Source organism: Corvus brachyrhynchos, unplaced genomic scaffold (genome assembly GCF_000691975.1).
Source record: "Corvus brachyrhynchos isolate BGI_N302 unplaced genomic scaffold, ASM69197v1 scaffold101, whole genome shotgun sequence".
Classification (NCBI taxonomy): domain Eukaryota; kingdom Metazoa; phylum Chordata; class Aves; order Passeriformes; family Corvidae; genus Corvus; species Corvus brachyrhynchos.
The window spans coordinates 4,325,089-4,337,817 of record NW_008237239.1 but is presented as its reverse complement, the minus strand read 5'-3'; the positions used below and the strand labels follow the sequence as shown (position 1 = coordinate 4,337,817).

Sequence of the window (12,729 nt, the reverse complement as noted above, 5' to 3'; positions counted from 1 at the left end):
CCCTCCTCTCCCTTCTTTCCCCCCCTGCCCTGTAACGCTGCTGGCTGCCGGAGCCAGCTCGCGGGGCTGTCCCAAATGGACTCTGGCATGCGACTGCTCGCATGGCCCTAGGAAACCTGGCTGAGCTCTCAGGGAGCAGCAGCCTGCTAGGCAGACTCCAGCAGTCACAACAGAGAAACAAGGTGGAGAGCAAAAAGCTTTACTGCTTGCATGATTTTGCCCATCTCGCCTACAACAAACATATACTTAATTTCTTCACTGGAGTGACTGCTCACACCATCTTCACTTCTCTTGCTAGCGACAGAAAACTAACACATAAAATATAATGAAATTAAGTTTAAATGCTAAGTAGCCAATAACAAGTCAGACTCTCTGGAGCTGTACAAGCAGAAATTAGTTTGGCTTCCCTAAACATAAAAGTTTGCATCTGAGCAAGAGCAGCTCCCTGTCCCCCTAAGGGGAAGAGTAGGGAAGGGGAGTCACCAAGTTCTGTTGTTGCCAGAGGGTTGAGAGGTTTCAGAAGAAATTTCCCAAACTCCTGTGTCTCTCCCAGCAGCCTGTGCCCCCTCAGGAGAGCAGCAGTCAGCCTGGCTTTGCAGGTAGGTGGCACAGGCATCAGGGAAGGCAATGGCCATCCTTCTATTGCCATCCTCTGTCCTACACAACTGCTTCGTTGCCATCAAGAAATTACTGTAATAAACAACACCTCCCCGAGATATTGTTCTGGGTGAACAAACATTCAAAAGGGTTACAAGAAAGTGTGGATTATTTTCAGTATTTTTGATTTAAATAATGAAGGAAATATTTTCCAGATATTTCAGAACATTTTTTCACAAAACTAGGGAAAAATCATGTTGTTCTGTGCCTTGAACAAGGGTAGAGCAGAGAGATTTTTAAATCTATTTCATTATATTTGTTTTATTAGACAAACACCAAAAAATTAGTTTCTTTTAAAAGGATTTAAAGGTAAAAGGTTATCTTTTTCCAGTATTAATGAATCATCAAACTTGTAACATTTTGCCACTACCCACTGTGAAATCTTGTGGAAAATCCAGAAGTCTCCCCCCCCACCATTTATGGAAGAGAGGGAGACAAACATGAAGCTTACCTAAGCTTTTTTTGGTGAAGATCATAGATTTTGTACAGAACCAGTAGTAAAGCAATTGAAGTCACAATGATCAAGAATGCCAAGAATATAATCAAGGCTCTAGAATTATCTATCAACAGAAAAAGAATACATTTATTATTTTAAAATTACTTTAAAAAAAGAAATCTGTATACTCCCTAGAACCAGGGCTCATCAATTTTTAGTTTGAGGGGTTTTTTTGAGAAAAAACCAAACTGTTATTTTTAAGTGTTCTGTTTAAGCTTACTATGCCAAAGTAGAGGAGGGAGTTTTATGTTCTCATTAAGAAAACTTTCCCTTAAACAAGTTCTCCAAGTCCACCTGTCAAAATGCTACAACTCACTGGTTCAGCATTACTGTGCTTGTCTCCTGCTTTTGTGTGACCTGTACACCTGAGCAGTGCAGCTCTCAGTTGCTCCTGATCTGGGAATTGGGAACCTCTGCCAAGTCACAGATGTTCAGCTCCTGAAATGCAGGATCTGAACACAGGAGAAATAATCCTGAAGTGAATAATATAAGTTAGAGAAATTAATTTCTAGTTGCATTCAAATGTTTCCTGAAGAAACCACAGCTGTGTAATAATTCTGAATTATGATTAATGACTTTTCAATAGGATCTGTTACATTAATACTGAGAGGGGATAATATTTTTCAAATGCAGATCAAATATTAACTATAAAACAGGCAGTTTGGATTTTTAATTAGGAGCAATTTAACCGAATTTGCAATTTACATTATTTATATTATGCTAAATATGAAGGTAAAGATACTGTACATATTTACTTACATCTGGTTTTTATACTCCCCACTACTGGTATCCCATCAAATTGTCCATTATTCACGAAGATCTGCATGCAGTGGATGACAATAATAGAGATGCTAAGACATGACAAGTAAAAATTTCTGCATAAAATTCTTTAAAAACACAGCACAATGGATATTCGAAAATCATCCATCTATTGACAACCTCACTGACAGCAGTACGTGCTGTCAATCTCTGTATTGCCATTTATGGTGCAACTCAGGTTTCTACCCAAGTTACAGCAAGATCGAGATCCAAAAATATAGGGATGACAGGAAAAAAAATTTCGAAAAAATTTTACATTTTACAAAATAAAAATCAGATGCATCTCAAAATCAATTTTATCTTTCATCAAGCCTCTCAAATCTGAAAAATAACCAGGTAATATATAAAAACCCCATTTCCTCAACAGTAAATATACAAATAGTCAACTGAATTTGATGGTTTTAGTATAAGTTTCTGTATGGGAGGTAATTAATAGAAGTTTAATTAAATACACCATTTTCTTGCATAATTAACTTTTGGGTACTTTAAATGGTGTTAAAATACTAACTTTGTTTTGCTGTGTTTATGTTTTGTCATATATTTAACATTTATTCAACATTTTAAATTTCCTGAATAGAAATTCCTATCAGATCTAAAAGACAGCTTGCAATCAAATACTTCACACTGGGCTTTTTTTCCTCTTCAGTCTTCTAGAACTTGATCAGAGTCCTTTCATTACCAGCTACGGCCATTAGGTTTTCTCTGGTTTTTTGGGTAAGAATTGAGCAAAATAAGTGCAAAGCAGAAGCCAGGATTTGGAGGTGCAGAAGCAAATTCCTTCTGTAAGGAAAACTGCTCACTGAAAGTGGTGGACAAAAACTTTAAATGGTACAAAGATCCTGTGCTACTGGGACAATGCAAGGATCTTTTCCTCCTACAGGACCTCATCTTTATTTTCCAAATACAGAGCTCTCTGAGCAGAATCTGTTGGGAAAATACAAAATCCTGAAATAAAACTGAGACTACTCAAGTCGTCTGACACTGCATTTCTGCAGCTAAAAAGAGAAAAGGAGGAAAAGACTGTGGGAAATAAATAAATGAAACTGCTTCCTAAAAGTAGGAGAACTCCATCCTTACTGGTTACTTTCTTGCCTAAACTTTACTGAGAGGAGCTATCAGGATATAAAAAATATTTCTACTGGCCTTATTAAGAGAATCGCACAAGATCATTGGTCTTGCAGGCAACCCCAAAAGGGTGAAGAGAAAATTGCAGGAAGCCTTCAGGAAAGTGAAACTTATAAACAGAGGATGATATATTTTGTATAGAAACAAGGACTGGCTTGTAAGAGGCTGATGTAAGGACATGCAAAAGGATCTGAACTGCTTTACACCAATTAGTCCCTGAAGAACCAAAAATCTTCATTCATTAAATGGAATATGTTTTAAAAACTAAAATATCAATCAAGCTCAAGAAACTATTTTAATCTTATCGATCCCCCAAATTTCTCTCTGAGCCAAGTACAAACAGGCTATTCCACTTGCATTTTTCTTGCTGTCAGAACCTATGTGGAATAGCACACAAGGGATTGCTTGATAGGTTAGGCACCTATGGATTGTAGTTCCAAAATAATAGCTACTTATTTACACCTGAGGCCTACAGATTCATAGATTGACTCCTCTGCCACCATATTTGCCTTTTTTTCCTAAAATTAGTATAATATGCTTAAACATTGAAAATACAGCAATATTTTCTATTTTTTAATACAATAAGCTAACTTACCTTAAATTTATAGTTTGTTAAGTACAAGAGATTTTCCTTTTTAAATTCACACTTGCTTTTGTTTTCACTTTTTCCATCATTCTCCCAAATCAGTATAAATTCTGTACGTGGCCCAAACACTTTTTGCTTTTTGCACGTAATCTGGACAGCATTATCAGCTGTCAATGTTTTTTTAACATCAGTCACTTCTTGTGGTGCTGTAGACAAAAAAAAAAGGGTTACTTGCTCTATTCTCATCATTTGAAACCCAACAGCTCTATGTGCTCATGTCTGTTTCCTATCTTCTGTCAATAACTTCATATATTTTCTTCCTTAAAGATTTCAGTCCCAATTTAGAAGATAAGTAAAATCAATTTTGACCTAATCATAGGCTTATCTAAGCTGGAAAAGATGTGAAGTGGAACTGAAAAGGCTCTACTGAGAGTCAGACTGAAAAAATAGTATGATGCCAAATCTCTCTCTTACATCTGAGATCACTTTCTCTTTTGAGGAACACGGGGCAACAGACAAGACAGGAGAAAAAAAGAGTTCTCCATGTGAATATTCATTTCAAAACTACTGTAAATTAAATTTTCTACCAGGAGTCACTAGTGTATTTTAATATTTGGCACAGTGTCCCTTAAGTCTGGCCTAAAGCCACAAAAACTTTTTAATGATAGAGAATCTGTTAAGTCTAATCTGTGGTTTCAAACTTCATTTTTGTTGCAGCAAATGTTGCAGGCTTCAGACTGAGGAGCACAGCTGAGGGGCCTTTCACTGAGAGCTGATAAAACCTATCAGAAACTAAATCAGGCAGCCTCTGTAAGGCAACCCCATTAGCCACATTTCAGTAGAACACTGATGCCTGGAGATGGCCACCTAAAAATAGAGACTAGACAAGAATAAGGGAATAAAGGTAGGTATGTATTTGAAGGGCCTTCAAAGGTACACCCTGGGCAGTCAAAAGGCTACACCCAAGGTGGACCCTGGGTCATGAGCTCTTCACACTTTTGTCCATTTGCATATCAATTCTCCAATTACAACCCCAGTTAATGATGTAACTACTCCAAGTTTGCCCTCCTCTTGAAAGGCTTTAGTTTACATATTCTGGGGCCTGGGACAATAAGGTGTCCTTGGAGAGCAAACCTAGAGTGGCTTGTTATGTCTAACCAGCATGAGAGAACAGCAGCTAACAGGCCACAAGAAACTTCAGAGTTACACACTAGGCAGTACAGGATTTGAAAAATATAAAAGTTAAAACCTAAGGCATCAACACCGCCATGGAATTTTTCTTCAAAATCATGTTAACTTGCAAACCAGCATATAAAAAAAGAAAAAAGGCATCTTCTCTTTTCTTTATGTGAAGAGCTAAGACCTGTGAGGCTTTATGAGCAGATCAAATATCCCGTGTGGGGAGTGGCAGGATATTTGACTTGGCTGAGGGTGAGGTTACAACATATCTGATCATTTTTATCCACAGGGCAGATCTGTTAGATTCATATTCCACGTGCTGCTGAAAGAGCTGTGAAAAGGAGAACGTGAACATTTCTGGAGGCAATGTGTTTGTTGAAGATGAAAACCTCTTTTATAAAATGTAAGGGTTTTCCTACTTCCAAGGACTTGTGTTCTACTGATACATCCTTCAGTAAGAAGCCATGAAACTCTTCCATTTCCTGTGTGACCTGTTATCAGCTGTTGTGACAGCTGGAGAAGTTCTAATACCATTAATTCATGAAGCAACTCATTATTTTCTCAAAAAAATAAGAGAAATGAGGTTGTTTTCACACCCATAAACTTATATCGTAGACTTTAATCTTCACCTGAATTATTAAGATATGAGTGGAACCCAGAAAGTGGGGGCTTCAAAAGATAATATGCTCAAACTACATTTTCATAGAAAGAATCATGATCATGCTCAAATTAGGGCTGCCTAAAAATTAAAGCCATATTTAAATTTCTGTAAAAGTTAAGACTCAGATCAAACTGTTCACATTTATCAATATATTAATCAGCTTTTTAATTTTTTTCATGGGGCTTCAGGTGACAATTCTGATCCTTGTATACTTCAAACTATACATTTGAAAAGATAGCCCCAGAAAGATGCACACACCTTTCTGTCAGCACAAGGGTTGGCATGTCTGTAACCTAGTGTTGGAAGCTGTGTACAGCTACATCCAAACTAACTGGCATCCATTATAGACCTCAGTGTTGGTGTAGCCTGGGTCTGCTTCAAGCAAACAGGTAACTACAGAACAGAAGGTAGAGTCTGCACGTCTTTCTAACTTTCACGCCACAAAGAAAAAAGCAAATATTTTTATTCTCTTTTTGTTTAATTTGAATCTGTTCTTTACATTGGGACATAATGCTTCCTAAAACCTTAACGAAAATTTCAAATTAATATTATTTTTTTAGAAATTATGTATCTATAAGAAAAATATGAATACCAAGTGCATAATGAAAAAATAGTTCAACATTAAGTAATTTTAAAAGGGACACATATGAATGTCAAAACAATTATTTTAAGCACTTTCTTGGCTAATAGTAATACCATGTATAAAATATAATGAACTACACTAGGGAAGTACATATTCTTTGTGTTATATCAGCCTAGGTCATAACAGTTTGCAAACGAGAGATTTACCTTTTGCTTTTGTTGTGAAGTTTGTGCTTACACATCCACCACGAAGGGTTTCATTGCGTTTGTTGGTTGTATATGTAGTCACAGATACAGAAGCAGTGGTATAAGGTTCAAATTCACTGAAAGTATAGGAAGTTGTTTGGATACTGTTTTCATGAACATCTGAAAAATGAAATTAATTAATGAAATTAATGAAATCTATATTAGGAGGACAAGAACTCTTACACTTTATCAGAGCTACCTGAAACCACAGTTATGTGTATTTCTATTTTTAACTTGGTTGCTTTGCTTTGCTTACTAATGCTAAGTGAATGCTCAGGAAGAGGAGTAAATATATATAGAGAGTATTTATATATATAAAGTGCATTCAGCTTGGGCAGGGCTAAGTAGGAAGATATCACTCTGCAGACTGAGCATGTCTATCCTGGTATGATGCCAGAGACGTTGTGGTGGTCCTGCTTTCAGGAGTGGCAAACAGGACAGAAAGGAATTGCATGAGAAGCAACATGAGCAAACCTACTGCCCACCGTGCAGCTGGGGCTTTGGTGGCTTGGGGAACTGGGAGAGCCATGGCCTTTCCATGTTTCCTTCTACCTGCTTCCGATGTGGCCTCCCTGCACCCACACATCACCGTCTCGGTCTCCTACACTGGCCAAGTCAAACCAATCACAGACACTGGCTCATGAAGCTGCCACCCCTTTGGGTTGTGGTCAAATTTGGGGCTTGGAGAATGGGAGAGATTATTTGTATCAGGGGTCACAGGAGCATGACAGCCTTTGGTTCCTGTGGCAGCACAGGTTTACATAACCTGCAGTACGTGAACAGAAAGGCTGAATTAAGCCTAAAGGGTGAATCAAACCAGGTCTAGCTTAAACCTGGTACATATTTATTATTATCAGGCTCTTGATTTTAAAAACCTCATTGTCCATTCCTTGTTTTGAAGAAAAGCTTGCATCTGGAGAACATGATCCCAGTGCAATGGATACAAATTTATTCATTGAAATGTAAGGTGGCCTAGACCAGCATATCTGACAGGAGTGGCCATTTAGCAGAAGACAATCCCCTGGCTATACCTATCTAAACATTTTTATGTCTAACTGCCATATGTTTATGCCAACTGAACAGTGACAGGGTCATGTCCTGACATGGTAAACTGAATAATCTCAACTGAAAGTTCAACTGGAACAACCTCAAAGGAAAGAAATTTAAATGTTTGTTTAAAAAAAAAAAAATTGCAGTGTTAAGAAATTCCAATAGGACTTGACAGTGCATTATGCTTGGTGCTCTGTAATTACATACATTCAATGAATTATTTAATAGTGAATATACTTACTTTGGCCTTCCACAATGAATTTCACAAAGTAGCCATTTATGGGACCATTTGGATTGTTCTCAGGTTTCATCCATGTAACTGTTACACTTGTGGTATTTATATCCATTACTTTAAGGTGTTGTGGTGCTTTTGGAACTGTTGTAAAAGAAAAATAACAGTAATTAACAATAAATGAAAATGCAAGTATTCCTCTTTTTACCTACTTTAATTAAATTAAATTTCATCTGACACTAAAGCAAGATACCAACAACATGTAATATTTTTTTCTACTGTACTTCAGGAAATTATACATAAGTATAAACTGAGTATATGTAAAAGCATCATATTACAGTAATTTCATAATTAATTAATTCAGGACAAGGTGACTACAGCAACATCACATTTTACTAAAATTGTCCACTCTTCAAATCAAGAGTTTGAAACTTGTTTCAGACTAGATCTGCATGTTTTTTGTGTGTGTCTTCATTCAAAATTCCTTGTAGTTGACCATGTTCTCAGCCTCCAAAAAAACAACAAAAAGTTATCACAGTCTCTGATAAAAGGAAAGAAAGGCTTTAGACTGGAAGACTGACAGGGTGACTGCAATCAAAGAACAACCACAAGGGCAGGAGACCAGGAAGGAAGAGCTGAAGGAGAACCTGAGTATGGCTGAGAATGCTGCTCAAAGTGTATCTTGAATTGGCCATTGAAGATGATGGCCCCAGGAAACACAGATAATGGGGTTCATAGCAGGGGTTTCCAGAAATATGTGGAATGTAAAGCAAAAGTAAGCATTACACTTACTGTCATAGTCTGTTTGTATGGAGAAGTTTTGGTTGACAACATCCCTTTCATTAAAACGTATGAATCCAATGCAGTAGTACTCATGGTAGGGTGATAAATTTTTCAGTTCTTCACAAGTTAAATTTTTACATCCTGAGTGTGTAGGCTGTGAATCTGTAGACACAAGAAGAGTTTTATCAATATATTTCACAACTCCAAAAGTATGTGGCACTATTTCAAACAGGATTTTCTCTACCATATTTATTCAATATAATTTGTAATAAACTACCATAATATTCCAAACAGAAAAATGTATACCTGATTATTCTGACTAGATTTTAGGTTCTTACACACTTAGTTTGCATAGATCTTTAATTTTCATCAGTAAAGGTCATATGATTTGACTTTCTAAGGAAACAGCTTTCCTACAGAAATCAGAACATGTCATGGGGAGTGTGGCAGAACCCTGGAATGGCTTCGTAGCTCTTCAGCTCCCTGAAGCAGGAAATCTCCAGGTGTTCATTACCCATTTTCTGGGACACATAAGGACATTCAGCATTCATATTTGCCCTATCACTAGGTGCCTTTGAGCCATCATGTCCTCAGGATGGCTGGCTCTGAGAGCAGAGAGCCTGGCCTTGCACCGTCCAGGAGCCTGTACCGCCAGTGGCCCAGGCAGCCTATGAAGGGTCAGCTCATAGCAGAGCTGCAGACTGCAGCATTTCCAAAGTGCTCAGCTCCCCTTCAGAAAATCAAACAGGACCTCAAAATCTCCAGAAGTCTGCAATTTGTGAAGCTGGTAAACTCAGCAAAAGAGGTCTCGGTTCCCAGATCTGCACTCTGTGGGGATGGTAGTCCCTCAGCTGGTGATCCCAGGAATTCTGAACTACCCTTCCCTCAGACTGGCACAATTAATTTAAATCTGCCAGTCTCTCACCAAAAGACAACATCAACAATACTTTAGAAGATAAATAAATAAATAACCCACTGTCAGGCTCCTTTAGAGGTGATGTCCCGTTGCAGGTAACAGTCACATTAGCACAGGCCAGTGAACTAGTCCGACATAACCTGGCAGATTTGTTGGTTATGTCCGTGACTACAAGAGGTTTATTGACGACTGAAAAGGAAGAATATTATACATCATTGTGACATTGGCTATATTGAGTCTTTAAATAACAGTTTGTTTTATGGTTTTTGACCTCTTCTGCAATATGAAGATACAATCGGCATAGAATAATATACAAAGAATTTAATAAGAAATGGAAAGTAAAAATTGAAAAAGCCTTCACGAGATAAAGACCCACAGGTATTCAAATAATAAAGTTTTAGTCCAGACTTCAGCATAAACACCGACTTTGAAGTGGTGGCTGCTCTTGCTATTGTTTACCACACTGCATATGGCACATGCAGTTAAAGTTCCCTTTTTTCTTTACAATGAAAAAATTACAGTTTGTTTACATTATTCCTTGAGAAAATACTGAGAAGTTTTAATGAGCAATTTCAAAATATCTTGCAAACCATGGACGAAATATCAAAACTTTCTGTCTGATTCTCTGAGAAGCGACAAGAATACGCAAAGAAACCTGGGGAAGATTAATTACTGCATATCAAAAAAAAAATTTTAAAAAAAAAGAAAATAAACTACTGAAACCCTTGTACACTTACCTTTCGGAACAGAAAAAGAACTACTGTCTGAACAACTGCCGTTTTTAACTTGAACAGTGTATCTCTTGCATTTCCGAAGCTGTACTGAACGGTTGCTGGAATTCACAGTTATGCTTTTGCCATCCCCCAATATAAAATATTCTCTGTCTTTCGTGAAATTTTTCAGTTCAACTTCAGCCATTTCAGAGTCGCACTTAGAGTCTTTTATATCTTTAATAATATCTAAAAGAAAAGCCACTGTAAATGGAGGTGCAAAGACCAGAATTGTTAAATAACTTTAATCCTACTTCCAGAACTGGAAGACATTTTATTAAATAACCCAAGATGCTAATTGATCAGTTTTATTTTTTTGCTGCTTTATCAGCTTTACCAGTTTTCTGTATTTGAGTTTACTGTTTGGTCACATTTCAAGACTGAAGAAGAATAAGGGGTTTGGTTCTTACCACAAGGTTCTTCAGGTATCACTGTGATAGTTTCTACAAGAAAAGAAAACAACATGAAGGTCTCTTAGCAGGTTGGGTTTTTTTCCACCGAGCATCGGAGAAGGGTGACCAATACTGCCCCAAACTCTTTGTTCAATACATTCAATACAAGCACATGTATTTAGCACTCCTCTCACATTTGAAATAGGGAAGAAATTATCAGCTACACATAACGCCATTCTCTAATTAGTTATTTTAGGCATCATGTGTCTTTCACAATTTTCATATGACATCAATGAACTAGAATTTAAACTGGTTATTAGTAACATTTCTGAGTACAAAGTTGCACAAGAATATTCCATAATCACACATTCTCATAGCAGTATGCTAAGCTGCAGAAGTTTTCCAGGATATGTATACTGTGGAATGGGTAACTGAGCAGTATGTCACCAAAGAAACAAAATTTACCTGCTTTTTGCACTGCCACTCTTACCTTTGGAAAGAGATTTATACAACAGTACAGATTGTTTAATGACTATTTGTACACTGAGATACCCCCAAAAAATTTTAGCTGGTGTTTTCTGTACAGAAGCTTGAGCAAAGAACTTCATCCTGAAAACACTTACTTAAAATATCCTAAGGTAAAGATGTTACCAAAACACACAAATATCTAATTTCTTTTTTAGAGAAGGCAGGCCCTAGATTTGCCTCCCTCCAGGCTGGGAGTCACCTGGCTGGATAGTGGCCCTACTGAGAGGGCCACTGGACAGTCACCAGGACTGGGCAGAACACCCACAAGTAAAAGCTAAGCTCAGTTTGTCAAAGAGCAGACAGCAGCCTACAGCTACTTGAAGGACAGTTGAAAAAGATGGTAAGGGTCTGGATGTACTTTGCACAAGCACATACCTATATGTTACTGACCCGAGTAATTCCTTACAGCCCAATGGCAATTAAACCCTCTCTAAGTGTTTGAACTACTGCATCCCAAGAAAGTATTACTGCTGTGTGAAACAAAAGGGAAGACACTGGAAAACAGAGAAGCACACAGATCTTGGATGTATTCACAACTTTGAGCTGCTTGGGTGAATTTCTGTGAATAACAAAAGGAGTACTGATACAATAATTGACAGATTTATCCCCCTACTATGTGCCACTGTGTGGAAATAATTTCAATTTTTCACTTGCTTGACAAGTAACAAACCTGGTATCTTTAATATTACTCATAAATAGTTAGAAAGATTCCTAAAAACATCCTTAAGTTTAATGCAGTTGTATGCCTAATTTGTATGCTTAGGTTTGATACATTCTAAATGAATCATCTCATTCTAACCCATTTTCTGTGCCTGATGTATCATAATTGAGGTAACTGTGTGCAAGTTTGTCACCTATTGTGTGAGTGGGGCTGATCCCAGTGCTTGTTGGCATGCTGACTGATGAGGTGGTGCTGTGCAAGGATGTTGAATTGTAATCATCTGTAAGAAAATAAACAACATATCAGCATTAAAAACTGAAGTTCATTCTTTCATATGGCTTTGTCTTCAGAAATGTCTTACACTACAGCCCTTCTCCACCTTTTTTTCTTAGGGGATTTTTGTTATTTAGAGAAGACGGCTAAAAGAAAAGTCATGTCAAAATAGTAAATAAAACAAAAAAATGAGTATGTAAATAGAAAGCAAATTTTTAGGAGTATACCCCTTACAAATGAATTTTGCAATGTACAGTGACAATTTTTTTGGTCATTATTTAGTCATAATCCAAGATGAAGTCAACATAAAAATGTTACAGTTTGTGAACTGGGAAAAACAAGAACATTTTGGTATATTATTACAGTAAAACAATTATGAACAGTTCTTGTGCTGTTTCACAAACAGCAACTCTAGGTAGTGCTCATTTGCAAGATCATGTATCTTGCTCACTATATTTCTTACCATATATCATTATTTATCTCCATGTTTTTAAACCACTGACAGGTTTATATATTCTCTTTTAGGCTCATTCCTATTGCTCTTGCTTTGGGGACAGCCTTGTTGGCAGCAGCTGGCATTTTGGTGCTACTGTGACGACTGCAAGACTTGGCCTCCATATACCAGACCTGGTCCTGAGATCCTGCAAATAATCCTGGTATTGCTGCTGTGCCAAATTGCAGACACCTTTTTGATTTGAGGAACCATGAGCTGAAAAAGGCTACCCTGATGCTGAATGACTTCGTTTTCCCCCAGAGTTCTGAGAGCAGAGAGT

The 12,729-nt window shown here is 37.4% G+C and overlaps 1 protein-coding gene across 1 annotated transcript in view; it reads right to left on the bottom strand.

Annotated features, from left to right (window-relative positions):
• PTPRC (protein tyrosine phosphatase, receptor type C) overlaps window positions 1-12,729 on the bottom strand; it is a 61,591-nt gene that overhangs the window by 12,971 nt on the left and 35,891 nt on the right. Inside the window, 10 exon segments of the mRNA XM_017729721.1 lie at window positions 1,109-1,217; window positions 1,913-1,973; window positions 3,693-3,889; window positions 6,313-6,471; window positions 7,643-7,777; window positions 8,426-8,578; window positions 9,393-9,521; window positions 10,070-10,291; window positions 10,513-10,545; window positions 11,877-11,966. Coding sequence (XP_017585210.1) covers window positions 1,109-1,217; window positions 1,913-1,973; window positions 3,693-3,889; window positions 6,313-6,471; window positions 7,643-7,777; window positions 8,426-8,578; window positions 9,393-9,521; window positions 10,070-10,291; window positions 10,513-10,545; window positions 11,877-11,966 — 1,288 coding nt within the window.